At 44.2% G+C, this 20,691-nt stretch overlaps 1 protein-coding gene across 11 annotated transcripts in view; it reads left to right on the forward strand.

The window, feature by feature from the left end:
• Positions 1 to 235: 235 nt before the first annotated feature.
• RNASEH2B (ribonuclease H2 subunit B) overlaps positions 236 to 20,691 on the forward strand; it is a 95,174-nt gene continuing 74,718 nt past the window's right edge. For 2 of the 11 annotated variants that reach the window (XR_011259367.2, XM_069601418.2), the window contains exon 1: positions 334 to 882. Coding sequence is in view for 4 of the 11 variants with exons in the window: in XM_069601418.2 (XP_069457519.1) it covers positions 819 to 882 (64 nt within the window). In the remaining 7 variants the exon portion in view is untranslated. Of the gene's footprint in view, positions 883 to 8,427; positions 20,228 to 20,691 lie in introns of those variants that run through there. The other 9 variants (XR_011259366.2, XM_069601417.2, XM_069601410.1 and 6 more) reach the window with 8 other exon arrangements.

Below are 20,691 nucleotides of genomic sequence, written 5' to 3' on the forward strand. Positions count from 1 at the left end.
ATACGTAAATATCATGACTCTGACTTTGTAAACATCGCTTTTAAAAAGTCTTGACTTGTTACAAATCAACGTCTTCCAAAACAACAAATGTACATTTTGGGCCTCAAACTGTGCCCCTCTTTGGAGTAATGACGACCAACCCCAATTTGAGGTCTGCTTTGCATGCATTTTGTCAAGAATCACAAAGCACACCAGATTCTGGCATTAATTCCAACGCAGAATGCAAGCGCTATCCAGAAACGTTGACGAGGAACAGCGGCATGAGGATTCGGGTGTGACGGACGGTTTTCGTCCTCAGGAGGAATTTGCGCCAGGCTTTGCGTCCGGCCAGGTGTGCGCGCGTCCGCCAGCCTACTGGGGCGGCGAGCGTCCAGCCTCCGGGTGCCCCATGGCCCGGGGACCCGGCCTCGCCGCGATCTCCCCGGGCCGCGCCCCGCCGCGCGCGCGGACGGCCGCTGGGAGCGCGGACCCGGAGCCTCCGGGCCCCGGCGACCCCGCCCCCGGGCCGCGTCACGGGGCGCCGCGGGTGAGCAGCTACCATTGGCCGAGCCGCGGAGTGGGGAGAGGCCGCGACCCTTCCCTGCCGGCGGGCGACGAGCCAGGGGGCCGGCAGCCTGGGCTCGGCGCTCAATTTAAACTCTGAAATCTGGGCCGCTGGCGGACTCCGGAAACGAGACGACGTTCGCCCGGCCGGCCGCGCGCCCCGGGCCCCGCCGCATTCCCGGAATCGACCCTTCTCCCGCCATTTGCCACCCGCGTCTCGCCGAGCCCGCGCTCCGAGAGCTGAGGCCCGCGGCCGCCGGGAGCGGACGAGTGGCATGGCGCGCGGCGCGGACGGCGGGGAGGGGGCTCGCGTTTGGCAGCACGTGTTCCTGCTCCCAGGTAACCACGCCGGGCCCGGGGCGGCGGCGCGCGGGCGCGGGCGCGGCCCCGGCTCCTGCCCTGGGCGGCCCTGCCCGAGAGCGCGCCGGGCGGGTTCTCGGCGACGGGGCGCGCTCCCTCCGGCCCGCGGTCCCTCGCGCGCGCGCGAACCCTGACTGTTTGCGAGTCAGCGCCGAGTCTAGGGGCTGCCAACCCCGGCCCTGCCCCCGCGGCCGCGCGTGGGGGACCCGAGTGTCACCCGGAACACGTGGTTCCTCCTCTTGGTCACAGTGCCCTCGGTTTCGCTTTTTTTTTTTAAACCTGAGCCGGAAGCGCAGAAGCAGACCGAGTGGATTTTCCCCGTTCGGGTTCTTTGTGGATCGGGTGGCCTGGAGGGAGCGGCGCAGGCTTGGGGAGGGCCGCGCGGGTTCAGGACCTGGGGGCCAGCGGCGAGGCCTGGAGGTGTCTGCTCTTGGGGTGTAATTTGGTATGTCCTAGTTGACAGTTGTCTTAGCGTCTGAGCCCTACTAGATCGGAACCTAGAATCCAATAGGTTCGCATTGACCTGAAGGCTGTGCTGTCTTAACACTTTCCCTCCACTGGGACATGCCTTGATTTGTGAGGCTGCATGGTGGTGGGGGTTAGGACAAGGGTGATTCGGAGAGATTCAGGCAGGTAGCTAAGGATTGGAGCCAGCCTTGTCAGCCTCCCCGGGATGGTGACCACATCCAGGCCTGCAGGGGCTAAAGATGATGGACGTCAGTTGCCACCTATGACGGCATGAAGTGGCAGAATAAATGGAGTTTGGGACCAGGGAGTGCAAGCCAGAAAGTTTTGGCCTTTTCATAGAAGGATACATTGATTTGATGGCGTAATTGAATATAGGAAAGCCCATTCTTCTCTGTATCTAATTTTGAGATGTAGCTCAGCAAATGCAGTATTTTTGCAGTAAATGATACTCTGATGTCAGATGTAGTTGCCCAGTAATTTAGATTTTTATATGTGCTTAGTTGCTCAGTCGTGACCGACTCTGTGATCCCTTGGACTATAGCCCGCTAGGCTCCTCTGTCCATGGGGTTTTTCAGGCAAGAATACTAGAGTGGGTAGTCATTTCCTTCTTCAGGGGATCTTCCTGACCCAGGGATGAAACCTGAATCTCTTACGTCTCCTACATTGGAGGCCGATTCTTTACCTTCTGAGCCATCAGGGAAGATTTTTATGATAGATATTGAAAGTTATTACAGGATAATCTGTCAAGGATATTTTGTGTGTTGTTTAATTTTCCTCTTTGTAAAGAATTATACATATCGTTGTCCCTTTATAAAGAAATATAACATATATATTGTTGTTTAATCATTTGGTCATGACCAGTCCGACTCTTTGTGAACCCATGAACTGTAGCCCGCCAGGCTCCTCTGTCCATGGGATTTCCCAGATGAGAATACTGGAGTGGGTTGCCATTTCCTCTTCTAGGGGATCTTCCCGACCCAGGCCCAGATCATACCTGCCTCTCCTGCACTGGCAGGCAGATTCTTTACTGCTGAGCCACCTGGGAAACCCATGTACATATAGTAAAGTGTAAAAGTTTTAAGTGTGCAAGTCCATGAACTTTTCACATGTGTACACCCCTGTCACCATTCCACACATTAAGACCTAGAACTTATCCTGTGAGCTCCTCTTGCCTGTTCTAGATGGGCTCAGTAACCTCTATGCTGACCTCTGTCACCAGGTATTTGTTCTGCCTGTTTGGTCAAGCACGTGATTCTTAACCCCTTGCATCTTTTACTCAGCGTTACGTCTGTGAGGCTCATCTGTAGTCTGTAGCAGTGGTCAGGATTGTTGGTTCATTTGTGTTTTCCTTGCTGTGTCTGTTTTATTGTATGCATAGTCATATTATTTTTTTCCACTACTGAGGGTGGATATTTGGATTATTTTTTCCTGATTGTAACTATTACGAGTTGCTGCTGCTGCTGCTAAGTCACTTCAGTCATGTCTGATTCTGTGCGACCCCATAGATGGCAGCCTACCAGGCTCCTCCGTCCCTGAGATTCTCCACGCAAGAACACTGGAGTGGGTTGCCATATCCTTCTCCAATGCATGAAAGTGAAAAGTGAAAGTGAAGTCGCTCAGTCGTGTCCGACTCTTTTTGACTGCATGGACTGCAGCCCACCAGGCTCCTCCATCCATGGGATTTTCCAGGCAAGAGTACTGGAGTGGGTTGCCATTGCCTTCTCCGTATTAGGAGTTACACTTCTACGAACACTTTTATGAGGCTTTAAGTAGCAGGATGTAATCATTTCTCTGTGGTGCAAACCCAGGAATAGAATTGCTGGCCCTGGATATTGTGTTTAGCTTTGGTGGACACTGCTCAACAGTTTTCCAAAGTGGTTGTACGGATTTATTTGCCCAGCTGTGTGAGAGTTCCCGTTGCTCCACATCCTCACTGGAGATGTTTGTAGTTTGTGTAAGGCAAATTAATGCAAAATTCAGGGTTTTCATAGAGTCTAGTAAATAGTAAAGGGATGCCTGATACCTGCTTTACAGTAGAAAATTTCTCACTGTTACCATGTTATCTCAATGAGATTTTAATAGTGGGAACTCTAACCATTCAGAGTGCATAAGAATAAGTCAGATACACGTAATGGCTGAGAATAATTTGAATTTCTTGTTCTATTTAATAAGTGTTGAAATTTTCATTCTTCAGGTATGTTTGTATCCTCATAGTATTAAACACACAATCTTTAAGATAATTAAATATTGATTGCATCCCTGAAATTCATAGGGTCAATATTTCTTCTTTCGGACCACAAGAATTTCAGTCCAGTTCCTGTTCAAAGCTGGGACGTACCGTGACCTTCAAACTCATTGGAGGAGGCTGAGCCAGCTGTTAAGAAACTGTTGAACAGTGTGGTCAGGCAGGCTGGCTCTGGAACACTTAGAACTTGAGCTTCTAGTGCCTGTAATTCTTCTAACTGGCCTTTACTGCCACCTGCAGGCTCTGGGAGTTACAGATGCCGGTGGTGTGATAGTTACCTCTGTGCAACTGTACTTCTCAAACTTGGGGGCATCAGTCACCTGGGGAACTGAGCCTCGGAGAGTCTCTGACTCAGTAGGTCTGGGGGCAGAATGCGCATTTCTAACAAGGTACCCAGTGATGCCAGTGGTGCTGGTCAGAGGTTCCACTAGGAACCACTGCGTAGGCCAGCCCTAGGGAGCTGGACTGGGAGATAGAAACAGCCAGCCTCAGGTTTAGCTGTCTTTATCTTTATGGTGGGTCCGAATTCCCACAGTCACGGGAGTACATGTAAGTACAGGGTATGAGGCCCATCTTCACAGACTTCTTGTTTTTTTTCCAGTAGATGAAAAGTCTGCCCCAGTAAGTTATGCATTTGAGTGGAGGAGAACCGTACCCTACCGCTGTTGTTTGCTTGGTTGCTAAGTCATGTTCCACTCTTTGTGACTCCATGGACTGTAGCCTCCCGGGCTCCTCTGTCCATAGGGTTTTCCAGGCAAGAATACTGGGGCGGGTTGCCTTTCCCTTCTCCAGGGGACCTAACCCAGGGATCAAACCCATGGCTCCTACCGAATCTCCTGCATTGCAGGTGGATTCTTTACTGCTGAATCAGTGGGGCAGCCCATACCTTGCCATACGACTGTATTCTATCTTAAAGGACACAGTAAAGGACGTATTAAAAAGTACTAGTTAGGTCTCTCTGCTGCTAGTTTTCAGTTTGTCTGAGAAGCCCAATATCCCAGAAAAACAAGAGCTGAAACTTGGAAGGGACACTTGTGAGGTAGTCAGACGTGGGGCCTTGATTTTTATAGGCCAGTGGAAACAGAACGGCCTCCCGTTTCAGCAAGGTAAGCGTTTCTTGCAGTTTGGGTTGGTCTTCAACATTTCTCCCACATGGCCTGGAACACTAGCTGGTTTGCACTTTTAGTTGCTACAAGAGACCGTGAACATCTCTACTTTTTGGAATAAGGTAGAAGTTTCCAGCTCTCTTTGCTGCCCTAAAAGTAAATGTTTTAAGTTATATTTTTAATATTTTTCTCTAGTCCAAGTTTTGTATGCTTGTCGGTCCTAATAAGTTGGAGTGGATGCCAGCAGGAATGGATTCAGTGAATGCAGGAGAGAAGACTGGGTAGACTGCTCCTGTGGCTGAACTCTGTTACTTAGCCATCCCCAAGGAAACATGAAAGGGTTGGGAAACCCTAATGTTATGTGAGGGAAAAAGAAAGTACAGAAATGATCTCAGGGATCACGCTGAAATCTCGCCTTAGTCAGCCGCTGCCTGATTGGAGAGTCCAGGTCAAACTAGGGCTTCCCTGATAGTTCAGATGGTGAAGAATCTGCCTATAATGTGGGAGACCTGGGTTTGATCTTTGGGCCAGGAAGATCCCCTGGAGAATGAAATGGCAACCCACTCCAGTATTCTTCCCTGGAAAATCCTATGGACAGAGGAGCCTGGCAGGCTACAGTCCATGGGGTTATAAAGAGTCAGACATGACTGAGCAACTAACACTTTCCCTTTCAGGTCAAACTGGATTAAACATCTTCAGCTGTAGACAAATTCTGCAATAAAGTTATTTCCCTTTACTTTATGGAAATACACGTTTTAAAGTATTTTAGGTATTTGGTATTTTTCCCTCACAGATCGCATTAGCAATGCCAGCTTTTGGAGGTGGAGTGCAGACGGAGTGCCGTCTGGGAGATTATTCCAGGCCTGCCTGCCTTAGACATTCCAAGTACAGAAACGACCCTTGCGTGTGAGGTGCCATGTTAATCACACAGAATAATATCAGATTTGTCTCTCAAGAAGAAACACAAAAATAGATTTGTATGACTGCAAGCTTTAAAGCTATACTCTAATTTTAATGGATTAAAAAATATTAAAAAGGAAAAACGAATTTCTTATTTAATAATAGAGAAAATTTATATTAATGTTACTTTTGATTAGAGACTCATAGCTTTTTTTTCATAGGCCCACAAGAAACACCTCTTGTTTGAAAAGTAAAAGTTTAATGTGGCAAAGAAAGAATTACTATAGACCTGAATGACTTTTCAATGACCCTAAAAAAATAAAACTTTTTTCCTCTTTTTACCTGAAGGCATATGGTTAGCCTCAGAAGAGTGTAAGCAGCTTATTTTGTTCTTTGTCAATACCGTTTGCATGTATGTGTGTCTGTGCTTAGAATTACAACTTGTGGGCTGGAAGCTTCTCTGCTTCCAGAAGAGCTTGATCACCTGGGGGTAACCTGCGTTAAGTTGGCCAGAGACAGGGAACCTGGCGGGTTCACGTGCTGACTTTCCACAGCTCCAAAGCATTCAGCGCAGCTTCCTGGAAGATGTGTCGTTTACCGAATAGTAAGGCTGATGGCCGAGAGGGAGTCTCTGAGTTTTCCAGCAGAATGTTTTTCACATGTTCCATACAAATCCTCAGTCTGGTTTTGTCTTTATGAAACGTTTTTGGAGTTAACCTGGCTGACCTTTCTCCGATGACCGCTCACTGGACACGCTCCCCTTGCTCTTTGAGCACGTTCTGGAGTGAATGGACTCAATCAGTTGCCAGTCAGTATAATCCAGCGGTTTCCAGAGCATGATCCGGTCCTGCTAGCAATTGTTCCAAAAGGCCTTGGATGTTTGTAAGTCAGGACTCAAGACTCCCACATATTTATCCTCCAGGGCAGAAAAGAATTCATAAAAGGAAAGTAAGACATGCTCATGATTTTTTTTTTCCACTTGAATAGCAGAATAGGGACTGCTTGGTTCTCCCCCAACCCCCGCCAGCTCTGAGCGCTAACCATGATGTTTTAAGAAACAAACAGCTCATCAACGTTCTCGAAAGCCTGGCTATAATAAAAACACACCTAAAAAGTAGATGTATACTATTTATGAGCTCTGTGTCCTTGGAAAAACTGCTCTTTGTAAAGCCTCCATTTCCTCATCTCTGCAGTGGGGAGAATAGTACTGGTCTCACGGGGTTGTTGTCTGTTGGCTTGAATTAAATATCAGCCCCCTCTTGGACCCCAACCTCTTAGCTCCCAGACCTGGGACAGAGGAGGCATGCAATGAACATTTGCTGAAAGAACAAATCTCTTTCATTCTGTTTCTCCCCACAGCCTTTGTCTTTGCTCATACTGTCCTTTTTCTTCCCTTTCCCCTTCCATCCAAATTCTACCCTTGATTCAAGGCTTGGTTCGCCTTTGTCTTCCCTGAAGCTAAGCCATTTGTATGTATCACAAAATGAATTCCAGTGTTCTCTTTTCTGTCTCTGCCTTGATTTCACTGTTGACTCTTACTGTCTATTTACTGGATTCCTCAGTGAAATACTTAGCACTACTTTGGGGTTACACAGCTTCTCTTTCTTTGAGTGCCCATGACTTGTGCCTGCCTGGACCCCTGCGCACTCTTTTTCACATACTTTGCTTGGCAAAGAAATGCTGAAGAACTCTTATCTCTAACCCAGCGCAGGTGTCACCTCCTGCAGGAAGCCTGCCTTCAGGCCCGCTCCCACTGTTAGTGTGCTACTTAGCCGCACCTCTCCCACCACCTACGCGTTTCATCGCGGTTGTTCAGTTCGTTGTCGTTTATATGAGTGTGTGTTGGATGCCCAGTGCGTGCCTGTAGCTGGGGAGGATCCAGGCACTTTCTCCCCAGTGGCCCCATTAGTTCCTCAGTGGTAGGCTCGCCTCTGAAAGCATACATGCCACCAGACCCTTCCAGCGTTTTTTGTTCTGAGGTCCTCCATATGTCCTTTTAAAATACCTTTAAAAGGAAGGGCCTTTCTGTTCTAGGTGTGGCTGTTTGCTGAAGTGGAGTGAGCCCTCTGGTGAAAGGTTCTGACCTGCTCTGAGCCCATTTTCTACCTCCTGAACCTGCAAGGATCCGGGCCACTGAAGGCTCTCCAGCCAGAGTCAATCCCCCTGTGAGGGTCTGATGTCCCCACAGCTTTTGACAGGGCCCTCTGCCATCTCCAGCTGCTCATTTAACCTCGGTTTTGACCATTTCACTGTTTATTTAACCACATTGTTCTCCAGTGTGTTTTTTTCAGTAACATTTTTTAAGTTAGGACGGTACATAGTCAGTGCAGAAATTTTAGTAATGCAGAAAAATATACAGAAAAAAGAGATTTGCCCATCATCCAGCCACTTAAAAATAACAATTTTAGGAATATATTTTCTAACCTTTTTGTGTTGTTGGTGTCGTAGAATAAATCCCAGTGGCATTTTTTTTCTCATTTTTCTATTCCTGCTTTTATTTCACTGTTTACTCTTATTTGCTAGAACAGTGACTAAAACACTGAGGGACATTGAGGTTACACAAGAGTCCTATGTGGCTCTGTGTGCTATACTTCTACATAGAATTAGGGAAGGATGGCTAGACTGATTTAATGCAGAGCTGTGTGTGTGCTGAGTCATTTCAGTCGTGTCTGACTCTCTGACTCTCTGTGACCCTGTGGACTGTAGCCCACCAGGCTCCTCTGTCCATGGGATTCTCCAGGCAAGAATACTGAAGTGGGGTGCCATTCTCTTCTCCATGGCATCTTCTAGGGGGCTAAAATTTTTTTCTCCTTTTTTTTGAGAAAGACAGAAACTCTGTGACATGAATAAGCTGACAAAGAGAATCTGTAGGTCATACTTTGAGCATTGAAGAGGCTTGTGACGAGCCAAAATCCGATGGTGACTGCAGCCATGAAATTAAAAGACGCTTACTCCTTGGAAGAAAAGTTACGACCAACCTAGATAGTGTATTCAAAAGCGGAGACATTACTTTGCCGACTAAAGTCCGTCTTGTCAAGGCTATGGTTTTTCCTGTGGTCATGTATGGATGTGAGAGTTGGACTGTGAAGAAGGCTGAGCACCGAAGAATTGATGCCTTTGAACTATGCTATTGGAGAAGACTCTTGAGTGTCCCTTGGACTGCAGGGAGATCCAACCAGTCCATTCTGAAGGAGATCAACCCTGGGATTTCTTTGGAAGGAATGATGCTAAAGCTGAAGCTCCAGTACTTTGGCCACCTCATGCAAAGAGTTGACTCATTGGAAAAGACTGATGCTGGGAGGGATTGGGGGCAGGAGGAGAAGGGGACGACCGAGGATGAGATGGCTGGATGGCATCACTGACTCGATGGACGTGAGTCTGAGTGAACTCTGGGAGATGGTGATGGACAGGGAGGCCTGGTGTGCTGCGATTCATGAGGTCACAAAGAGTTGGACACGACTGAGTGACTGAACTGAACTGAACTGTGACTAGTTTATTTATACTGTAAGAAAGCAACCAAATAAGAATTGTCACTTCACAGGGTGCTGCTGCTGCTGCTAAGTCATGTCAGTCGTGTCCGACTCTGTGTGACCCCACAGACGGCAGCCCACCAGGCTCCCCCGTCCCTGGGATTCTCCAGGCAAGAACACTGGAATGGGTTGCCATTTCCTTCTCCAATGCATGAAAGTGAAAAGTGAAAGTGAAGTCGCTCAGTCGTGTCCGACCCTTAGTGACCCCGTGGACTGCAGCCTACCAGGCTCCTCCATCCATGGGATTTTCCAGGCAAGAGTACTGGAGTGGAGTGCCATTGCCTTCTCTGGCTTCACAGGGTAGGCAGTACATATTAGGAATGGCTTATCTTTACGAGTGGACAAAGAGAGAAAATTCAGTCAGATGCCAGAAGGGTGAAGATAAATTCATAGACCCATAGTGAACGTACAGCCAGGCTAGGATGTTTTGGAAGCCATTTGAGCTTGAATTTTTGAAGACAAGTGTGGTTTCCTGCAAGCGACCCTGGCACATTTGCCATAAGTAGGATGCTTGTTTGAATGGACCATGGGTCTACCTTAGTCTGGAAATTACTCTTTCTTTCATGTGGGACCAACACATCCTAATGGTGTGTTAGGAAACCTGACTATGCTTCTTCAGGACTTCCTTAGCAGGGCCATGTGTGCTTGGCAAAGGCTAGCTGTGTGGGGCAGGGTGGCGGGGTGGTGGAGAGCTCTGAGACCTCGGGAGTAGGGCGCCCCAGCACCTGGAGGTCCAGGGTGTGTGCCTGTCTCAGCAGTCACTTCGTCTTTTTAAACCAATTTCCTCCAGTCCGTATGAAACAGGCTGCATACACCCTGCATCCAGGCCTCAAACCTCCTGGTGTCTGCTGGCAGAAGCTGCCCCCTTCTCTTAGCTGTCTGTCTTCAAGACAGCCTTCTGACTGGTTCCCTGTGACTGCTTGTAACCCAGCCTCCACCCCCCGTGAGTTGTAACTGAGGAGCTGTGAGCTCCATGAGCAGCGTAGGTAGGAGAGGAGGACCACAGAGGGTGCTGAGGGTGTCCCCTTTGTCCAGAAGAAGGAAAAAGTGCAGGGTGGATGGCCCAAGAGCCAGCCCCTGCCTTCACTCAGCCGTGAGACCCAGCTCTAGCCAGGAGCCTCAGCCACATGTGACCTGGCCTGTCCTGGTAATTGGTAGTCTTTGAATGGCATAGAGGTACGGCAGTGCCTGTGTGCCCAGTCACTTTAGTTGTGTCCAACTCTCCTTGCTTTGCCAAGGTTTATATCATTTTTAGGAAACCCACCTGCTAGGCCTGTATCTTCCATCTCTTACACTGTTATAATACACGCTGGTATATGTTATTGTATTTGACCCTCACGGCAACCATGGGAAGTAGTCCACAGAGGCTTTCCCCATTTTAAAGACTTCAAGAAGTCAAATAATCTGCCCAACGCTCAATAGGAGTTAAGGGGCAGAGACCGCCAGCTCTCCCAGGTCTTCCAGGCCCTCTGCTCTGTGTGCAAGGCCACTCTGCCTGCAGCTGATGGTCCTCTCCCCCATGGGGGCAGTGGGAGGGCCAGGCTGAGTGCCCTCCGTTGTCAGTGTGATGACCGGGAGCCAGACTCACCTCCTTTCCATGAACCAGAGCTGTTATTGGACATCCCAGCCAGGTCTATCCTTTCTACCTCTCCAGGATTCTCCTGTGTCCCACGTATTTCAAGGCCTCGGCTCCATTTCCTTATGTTGCTGACCTTTGTGGCTTTGAGTGGTTGCAAACCTGGAGTTCTGCATTAGTTTCTTTAGTGCACAAGCCATTCCTAGAAACATGGCCACTGATAGGTCAGCCTTAAAAGAAAAGAGATTTTATCTCCTGTGGTCTTGGCTCAGGAGGTCTTGGCACTTTTATTTTTTCTTCAAAACTTCAAAATGAAAAGATATTCTTAGAGGAACCCGTTACTGGGAAATTGTTTCCCTAGTCCATGCCACTCCAGCTTTTCTTGGTTTGCCTCCTGTAGTGGTTGAGCAAGCTGAGAGCTTCAAAGCAGGGAAAATGACCCAGATCTCTTTGATAATAGTGCTGACATCTTGGGAAGGGAAGGCATATAGTTGTTACTGAAATTAGCATTCCTGGAAGCGGCAAGTAGCTTGAAAACTGTGCTGATTTGTCTTGCATGCCTTATACTTGTGTCCTAGCAAAGCCTTCCCAAGGAGATATCCCTGGCCATCAGGCAGAAGGACCCAGCGGATCTGAGTATATTCTAATGACTGGAGTCTAAAAACGAACTGAGACCTATTTTAGAGCACAGCATTACATGAGCATGAGAGTGATAATCTTTTTTTTTCCCCTGCTGGATCTTCTTAAGAAACCTGAGTAGCCTTGATATGGTATCTAAAAATAAAATGAGTGGTGCTTTGATGTCTGTTCCTTCTTCTCCATGTAACAGTGGGTGTGTGTTTCTCAGGGCTTATCTGCTATGTGCCAAAAATCAGACAGGGTCAGGAACAAATGCGCATGGCTTCCAAGTCATGAGAACACTTGGCAAAAAGGTGGCTCTTCTCTTTTCCCCTGTTTCGTGTCTTTGAACAGTATGAAGAAACTTGTCTTAACCAGGAGAGGGATAAGAAACAGCTGCCAGGTTTAAAAACTAGTTGATAAGTATCTGCAGATGAAAAATAATGTTCCATCTTGGCTTGTATAACGCTTTACAAGTAACCTTTCAAAATTACTGAATGGTTTTATTACAGATGAAATATTTAGAGAGGAACATAATCATGTAACTGAAAAATACCTTGATTTGATACATTGAACTATTTTATATATTGTATTTACTGTTATCTACTGAATTTGCTTTCACTTATTTAAAGCAACGTCAGTTACCTCTTGTAAATATTGAACTTTGTTTTCTTCCTAATGAACATGTTTTGTCATGTACTGTTCTTTTCTTACCCTCTGAAATCACCATCTACACATATTCATTAAAAATTACTGAATGGTTAAGTCTGTGCTTTTGATTATGTGCTGTACCCTAATTTTTAAGCATTAAAATGTCATAGATAATTGGGGGAGGGCTGTATACAGCTGTGCATAGGATATTGTAATAGGAAGATCAGTTTCTTTTCTTTTCTTTTTTTTTTTTTTTACCAAACTTCACTTAACTGTTTATATTACCAGTGTTTCTTGTATCTCACAGTAGATATCTCTCATCCTTCTTTTATATATTTTTTGATCCTGTCTTTTTCTCTTTCTCCTTTTCCTCAGCTCCCCCTCCTTCCTCTTCCTTTCACTTCACCCCTGGCATTGTGGGGTACGGGCTGGCTTGGAGTGAGGGCAGCTGATTCAGCAAGAAGACTCTAAGAAGGACAGGATAGGGCTTTGAGGTGGTAGTGTCACAGGACAGCAGTTATACCAAGATAATTATTGTGCTTCAGAGCTTCCTTCTCATTTCCTGAGTTAAGAAGGAAGAGTCTTCAGATTAAGAGTTTCTCTAAAGGATCATAGTTTAAAAATGTTGCCTGATTTAAATATTGGCTCTCTGTATAGCTGAATAGCTCTATGACCTTGGACAGGTTTCTTAACTTCAGTCAAATTTTTCTTTAAAAAATTGGAAGTTAAAATTGTACCTCCCTCATGGAGGTATATTATGTATATGTATGTGTGCGTATGCATATCTGCGTGCTCAAGTTGCTTCAGTCGTGTCCGATTTTCTTCGTGACCCCGTGGACTGTAGCCCGCCAGACTCCTCTGTCCATGAGGAGATTCTCCAGGCAAGAATACTGGAGTGGGTTGCCATGCCCTCCTCTGGGGGATCTTCCCGACCCAGGGATTGAAATCGCAGCTCCTGCAGCTCCTGCTTTGCAGGCGGATTCTTGACTGCTGAGCCACCAGGGAAGCCCATGTTTATGTGTATATGTATATAAAGGATGTTGTCTGGTCTAAATGCTGTATACAGATGAGCTATTATTTTACGTTGACTGTACACAGTTGTCTCTGTGTCATTGTATGTTTTCGTTAAAGTTCACGTGTCAGGAAAGTAGCAATCTAGAGTTCCCTCTTTGTTGAGGGGTTCAGATCGGGATGGTAAACAGATGGAAGGTTTGCCTGTAGGGTTGATGGTGACCAGTGAGACATAAGGTTGGATCTTTATAGGGAAGATGGAGACCATAAGGAAACTATGTGGAATTGGTTAGACACAAGAAACTTAAGTGGCAGGGCTTGAGATAATGGGGAAGTTTAAGATACTATTGAATCTAAAGTGGCACAAAAGACTCAGTACCTGCTTCTGATTTGTCTGAATTTTTTGTTTTTGTAAAAACGGTTTTAGCCAGCATGGCTTATGATGTCACCTCTTATGTAAGAGAAAACAGTCAAAAAAAAAAAAGAAAGAGTAAAGCTTACTTTTTAAAAAATATAATGTGAAGTCTTATTTTACTCAGCAGGGTTTTAGAAGGTGTTCCACATGAGTAAATATTCCATATAAATGAAGTTTGGCTCATTAAATATAAAAAGTTTCTTTTATCATTTCTTACTGAGAAATTTTTCTAAAAATCAAACAACACATTCATGTAACATTTATCAAGCACATTGAATGTGCCAGAAACTGCTGAGTATCTAATATATGTTATCCTAATTTTTGCACATAAAATGCTTTGCGTTCTGGTTTCTTGCATATGTTTTGTTGTTTAGTTGCTAAGTTGGGGACACTCTTTCGTGACCCCACGTACTGTAGTCTGCCAGGCTCCTCTGTCCGTGGAGTTCTCCAGGCACGAATACTGGAGTGGGTTGCCATTTCCTTCTCCAGGGGATCTTCCCCACCCAGGGACTGAACCTGCATCTCCTGTGTCTCCTGCATTTGCAGGCAGATTCTTTACCACTGAGCCAGCAGCGGAGACTATACAGGCATAATTTTACTGCGTTTTGCTTTCTGTGCTTTGCAGTTACTGCATTTCTTCTTTCTTTTTTTTTTTTTAATTAACAGTTTGTGGCAACTCTGCTTTGGGTAAGTCTATTGGTACCATTTTTCCAACAACATTTGTTCAGTTCATGCCTCTGTGTCACATTTGGTAATTTTTAGAGTATTTCAAACTTTTTCATTATTGTTATATTTGTTGATCAGTGATCTTTGATATTACTGTTGCAAAAGGATTATGACTGAAAGAGCAAATGATAGCTTTTTTAGCAATAAAATATTTTTAAATTATACTTTTTTAGACATAATGCTATTATACACTTAATAGACATAACTTTTATGTCCACTGGGAAACCGAAAAGTTTGTGTGACTCACTTAATTGCAATATTCATGTTGGTACAGTGGTCTAGAACTGAACCCACAATATCTCTAAGATGTGCCTCCACTGGTACTGATTTAGCCTCCTCTTGGATGGCTAATTGTTAGGCCCTTTGGTCAGTTCTGTGCTTGGATTCTTGACTTTTATATTTTGACCTGAATATTTCTAGCACACTCTTAATGTTTCCACAGAGTTAAGAGCAAGGAAACTGATTCTTAACTGAGTGCTTATTGCATGTTCTAGGCACTTTCACATTGAGTTAAGCCTAACAAAAACCTATAAATTAATTATTGTGCCCATTTTGTAAATGAAATAAGTGAGGTACAAGAGATTGAATGTCTTGCCCAAGGCTGCACTGCTGAGTAAGAAGAGGAGCTGGGAATATATTATGGATCTGTCTGACTTAAGACCTTGTGTTCTTTCTGTGCTGACCTGATTAAAGAAATAGATATCAATTAAAAATAGTTTATAGAGGAAAACCCTTCTTTACACTCCTACTTTTCTGATTCTTTCCGACTAGTCTAAAAGCAGATTTTTTTCTTCCTTAATTAATTTAGCTGTCTTTCAGCTGTGCTGAAGGTACACAGAAAAGTTAAAGGAAAAAACGGAGATTTCAAGCTTGATAGGTAAGGGACTAGCCCAAGGGATGACCCAGGATTTTCCTAATTTAAATGAGAAATTTTAAACTCTGTATCTTTGACAGAGCCTTTAGTTTAGAGTCAAAAGTAACCTTATGTGCTTCAGGCACACACACAAAATTATCAACTAAGCATTGTAGCAATAAGAGTTGTTTTTTCATACCAGGCCTTCACAATCTGATGGTGGTAGATCCATCCCTCCTTAAAAGCAGTGAAAACATTGGCAGAGATGGCCAAAATCAGCTATTTCAGAACTCTTGAAATTTGCCAAAGGCTTCCAACAGTTGAGGAGTGTTTATTCAAGAAAAACTGCTGAATCTCATTGAGCAGGGTTTGTGGCATTGCAACTTGAACTGCGCTCATCTCTCTTTGCTCAGGTCTGCAGTAACCTTGAAAACCAGCAGGCTTGCAACCACTGGATGGGCAGGGCTTGTTTGGGGCGCCTCAAAAAAAAAAAAAAAAAAGGCCCATTCCGAAAGCATTGTCCCTGTTTGACCTGTTGTCCAGCTCCCTGGAAAAGCCCCGTTTCATTGTCACTTGACCTGACGGAAGCTCAGAACTTGATCTTCAGGAAAACCTTGTCCTCAGGGCCTTGGTCAAAAACAATCAGTGGCAACTGATACTCAGCTGCTGAGGGGTCAGTAGCAGTTGTGGAAATAAGAACCTGACCCAAAACTTAAGAAAAGGATATGAGAGTTAAACCTCCATAAAAGACTTCGAAAAGCCGTTAGTATAGCCACTTCAGCTGTCCTTGCCCATCAGCAGAGACTCTTGCAGGTGGTAAATGTATTAAACATTCCTATTAAAAAGGTGGAGACTGACGGGATGGAGAGGGAGGAACATGATCCAGCTGTGTGCTATCTACAGGTCACACACTGGAGAGTCAAAGACACAAACAGGTTGAAAGTAAATGGATAAAAAAAGATACACCGTGTAAATGGTAACCACCGGAGAACTGAAGTGGCTGTACTAATATCAGATGATCTAGACTTTAAAGCGTTGTTATTGGACAGAAAGAGGGATGCATTGTAATGATAATTAGGAAGCTATAACAGTTATAAACGTATGACCTAATGACAGAGCCCCAAAATGCACGAACCAAAACCTGACGGAGTTGAAGGGTGATACGGAAATTTGAACAGTAATAGTGGGGGATTTCAATCATCCATTTCAATATGGAGAAAACAACTAGGAGGAAGATCATTGAGGAAATAGAAGACTTGGCCAGCTCTATAAACCAGTAAGACCTAAGAGACATCTATAGAATGCTCATTCAAGAACATTCTCCACAACAGACCGTATTCGAGACCATAAAACAAACCTCAATAAATGTCAAAGGACTGAAATTGTACAACGTGTGCCCTCTAAAGATAGTGAAGTGACATAGGCAATTAACAGAAGAAAATGTGGGGAATTCACAAATATGTGGAAATTTTAAGTTTGCATGCTTCTAAAAATCAGTGAATCAAGGGAGAAATTACAAAGGAAGCTAGAAAGTACTTTGAAATGAAAGAAAATGAAGTGCAGTGACATAGGAATGCAAGTAAAGCAGTGTTCAGAGCAAAATGTTTAGCTGTACATGCTTATATTAAAAAAGAAGAAGGGTCTCAAGTCAGTAACCTAATCTTTCATCCCAAGAAACTAGGAAAAGAAGAACAAACTGACACCCAAGCATTCAGTTCAGTTCAGTCGCTCAGTCGTGTCCAGCTCTTTGCGACCCTATGAACCACAGCACGCCAGGCCTCCCTGTCCATCACCAGCTCCACTGAAACCCATGTCCATTGAGTCAGTGATGCCATCCAACCATCTCATCCTCCATCATCCCCTTCTCTTCCTGCCCTCAATCTTTCCCAGCATCAAAGTCTTTTCAAATGAGTCAGCTCTTCGCATCAGGTAGCCAGAGTGATAGAGGGGAAGAAATAAAGATTAGAGAAAAACAACACAGAAAAGAAAAAAAAATCAATGAAAACAAAAGTGGCCCTTTTGAAAAGACCAGCAAAATTTTGCAAATCTTTAGCTAGACTGACCAAGAAACAGAAAATTAAAATTACTGTTTATCAGTAAAATCAGGAATGAAAGACAGTGCACCATTACTGATCTTATAGAAATTTAAAAAAGGAGCATAAGGGAATGCTGTGAACAACCAACAAAGTGGATAATTTAGATGAAATAGGTAAATTCCCAGAAAAGCATAAACTACAAAAGCGGACTCAAGAAGAAATAGACGATTTGAACAAACCCGTAGCAGATAAAGGCTTCCCAGGCGGTGCTAGTGGTAGAGAATCACCTGCCAGCGCAGAAGATGCAAGTGACGTGGGCTCGGTCCCTGAGTCAGGAAGACCCCCTGGACTAAGAAATGGCAGCCCACTCCACTGTCCTTGCCTGGAGAATCCCATGGACAGAGGAGCCTGGCGGGCTACAGTCCATGGGGTCACAAAGAGTCTGACACAACTGAGCGGCTGAGCACACAGAGCAGGTGAAGGTGCTTCCCGGTGGTGCCACTGGTAGAGAACCCCCCTGCCAGTGCAGACACGGCAGAGACGACGTAATCGCTGGGTCAGGAAGATCCGCTGGAGGAGGGTGTGGCAGCCCACTCCTGTGTTCTTGCCTGGAGAATCCCATGGACAGAGGAACCTCCGGGCTATGGTCCATAAGGTCGCCAAAAGTTGGGCGTGACTAAAGTGACATTACACACACACACACACACAGCAGGTAAAGAGATTAGATTAGTAAATTAAAACTCTTCCATAGAAACAACCCCAGTCCCAGAGTGCTTCACTGGTAAAACCTAAACACTGAACAAATTAAAACCAACTCTTTACAAGCTTTTCTCCAAAGATGAATAAAGAGAGACTACTTCTCAATTCACTCTGTGAGGCCAGTATTACCCTCATACCCAAACCAGACAAAGATGTCATGAGAAAACTACAGACTATCCCTTATGAACATAGATGCAAAAATTCTCAAAAAGTAACAAATCAAATCCAGGAGTGTGTAAAAAGGGTCATACATCATGACCAAGTAGGATTTGTCCTATGAATATAAGGTTGGTTCAACATACCAAAATCACTTAATGTAATATACTATTTCAGAAAAAAAAAAGACCCCAAACCACATAATCATCTCAGTAGCCATAGGAAAAATATTCAAGAAAATGCTCTTTTCATGACTACAAACACTCAAAAAATTAGGAATAGGAAACTTTCTTGGTCTGTTAAAAGGCATCCATAAAAAATCCCCACAGCTAACATATTTCATGTTTTTTATGTATTGAAGTAAAGATATTTTAGATATATTGGGTTAAATATATCACTGAAAATCTATTTTATGTATTTTTAATGTGGCTTCTAGAGAATTTTTAATGTCACTTGTGACTCATATTTGTGGAATGCATTTTATTTGTGTTTGACAGTGCATTTCTGGACACGGGGCCTCTCAGATCTGAGTCCTACTCCCTGCCCTGTAGGACTGGATTATGAGACACAGGGCAGAAGCTTGAGGGACTCAGGTGAAGAAGCAGCAGTCAGGAAGATGAAGGGGCGTCTGAAATGCAGTTTTTCTCAGAGGGGTTTGTTTTATTCACGGCTCTATCCTCAGTGCCTCGGATAGTCAAACTGGTAATAGAGTGGTTTTCAGTAAGAGGATAGTATTTATTACTAAATGGTTATTTAGTCAGCATCTGATCTTTGCTGTAGGTACCTAGAAAATGAGAATAGTGCAGTTTAGTGAGCACAGACGTGGCGTTTGATAAGCATCCAGCCATGAGATGAGTGTACAGACGCCTTGGAGGACGAAGGGAAACTAGACAGTGGTAGCTGCCATTTAACAAAATCTTTGTTGCCAGGTGTTTTGATAGTACAAGGCAAAATCTTTGCCTAATAATTTTTTTTTTTAGTATTTAGGGAGACTATATCTGATGTAAAATTAACTGATTTCCAAATATTGGCACCTAATTCAATTTTTTTTTAATGTGTATATCGAACAAAACCTGCCTGTACACTGGATTTGGCCCAAAAGCCAACGGAATGTCTGACTGGTAAAGTGAATATATAGTTCCTTTGAACTCTTAGGCATCAAAGCAAAGGACTCAACCAGTGCTACACACAGGAAGCCTTCCTTCCCAGACCTCCTTATCTGTATTATATCCTGTCACAAGATCTCATAGTCCATGTATTTCTTCTTCTCAGCAGTTGTTACGTTTGATGTCAACATTTGTGTGATTATTTGATTCTAAGATATGTCTCTTCCATAGGACATCCAAACACTCCTCATGGGCAGGACCTGGGTCTGTTTTTACTAACCAGTAATTAACAAATAAATGAATAAATTGAACAGGAGAGATGAATTTTGAAATGCATTCTGTATTTTAGTTAAAGAGTATAGCATCTTACTTGGAATTCTGTGTTGAAAGATTACATCCAATAACAAGTTGTTTTGTTGGCTCTGTATGAGAAAAGATGACTTTTTTCCCCATTACACAGACATTTCACTGTTATCTGCATTAATATATCTTAAAGCATATTTCAGAGCACTCTGGCATTTGCAGCAGAACACATTAATGTCAGTATTTATTTGTACTTAGTAATTCCAGAGTTCTTATAGTCTGACATGTTAGGCTATAGCTAATCCTCTGGACTTACTGCTCTTCCTGGGAAAAATAGAAACACTGCTTCCCTTGAATGGTTATTACAAATATCTTTTTAAGATTTTGGATATTTGTAAAGTTTGATTATTTTAAGCTCTGGGAGGGGAAGGGAAGGGTGGGAACTGGCAGGCATCACTAGAAGCACAGTTTTCAACTGAAAAACAGAAAGAAACAAGAATCAATAATAATCTGCCACGTTCAAGCTGAAATATTTACTGTCATACCAAAATAAAATAAAGTCTGTCTTGCTGAAAAAGAGAGGTCACCTTTTCTCTGCCTTAAGACAGAATGAAGAAATGTGACTCTGGGGAAGTGAGAAACAGCAGGCAGGAGGGGGAAGGAGAGGAGGCCACAACCGGCTGCAGTCTCCTGGAATCGTCGTTAACAGTGCTAACGCTTATCCTTTATGTTTTTGTAAGCTGCAGAAAAGAAAGCCTTAAAAGATTTCTTAAAATTGAGTCTGTATGGTTCCGTTTACATAGCATTCTCAAAATGACAGCATTTTCGAGATGGAGAACGGATTAGCGGTTGCCCAGGATTAGAGGTAGGGCAAACGGTTTTATCAGTTTTTGCTCTGTGTATCTTAAAGCTCTCTGTGTGTGTAACTGGAAACATCTAGGGTATCCTCCTGATCCATCATTGTGAAATAGCCTTCTTTATCCCTGGCCATATCTTTTGTCCGTTGTTAGCAGAGCCATTGCATCTCTTCTTTAGTTAGTTTAGCATGATAACCACACTCATTCTTCTTCCTTGTAATCAACATGTGTCTTTATATATAAAATGTGTTTCTTATAGGGAGCGTATAATTTTATCTTCCTTGTTTACCTGGTCTGACAATTTCTGCCCTTTCAATGGAATGTTCACTCCGTTTACCTTGAATGTGATTACCGATGTGGTTAGGTTTGAGTCTTTTATTTTGCTATTTGTTTTCATTTGTTTCATCTGTTCTTTGTAATGCTTTAACTCCCTTTCTGCCTTCTTTTGAATTCAGTGCTTTTTATGATTCTG

Source organism: Ovis canadensis, chromosome 10 (assembly GCF_042477335.2).
Source record: "Ovis canadensis isolate MfBH-ARS-UI-01 breed Bighorn chromosome 10, ARS-UI_OviCan_v2, whole genome shotgun sequence".
In the NCBI taxonomy this organism is placed as follows: domain Eukaryota; kingdom Metazoa; phylum Chordata; class Mammalia; order Artiodactyla; family Bovidae; genus Ovis; species Ovis canadensis.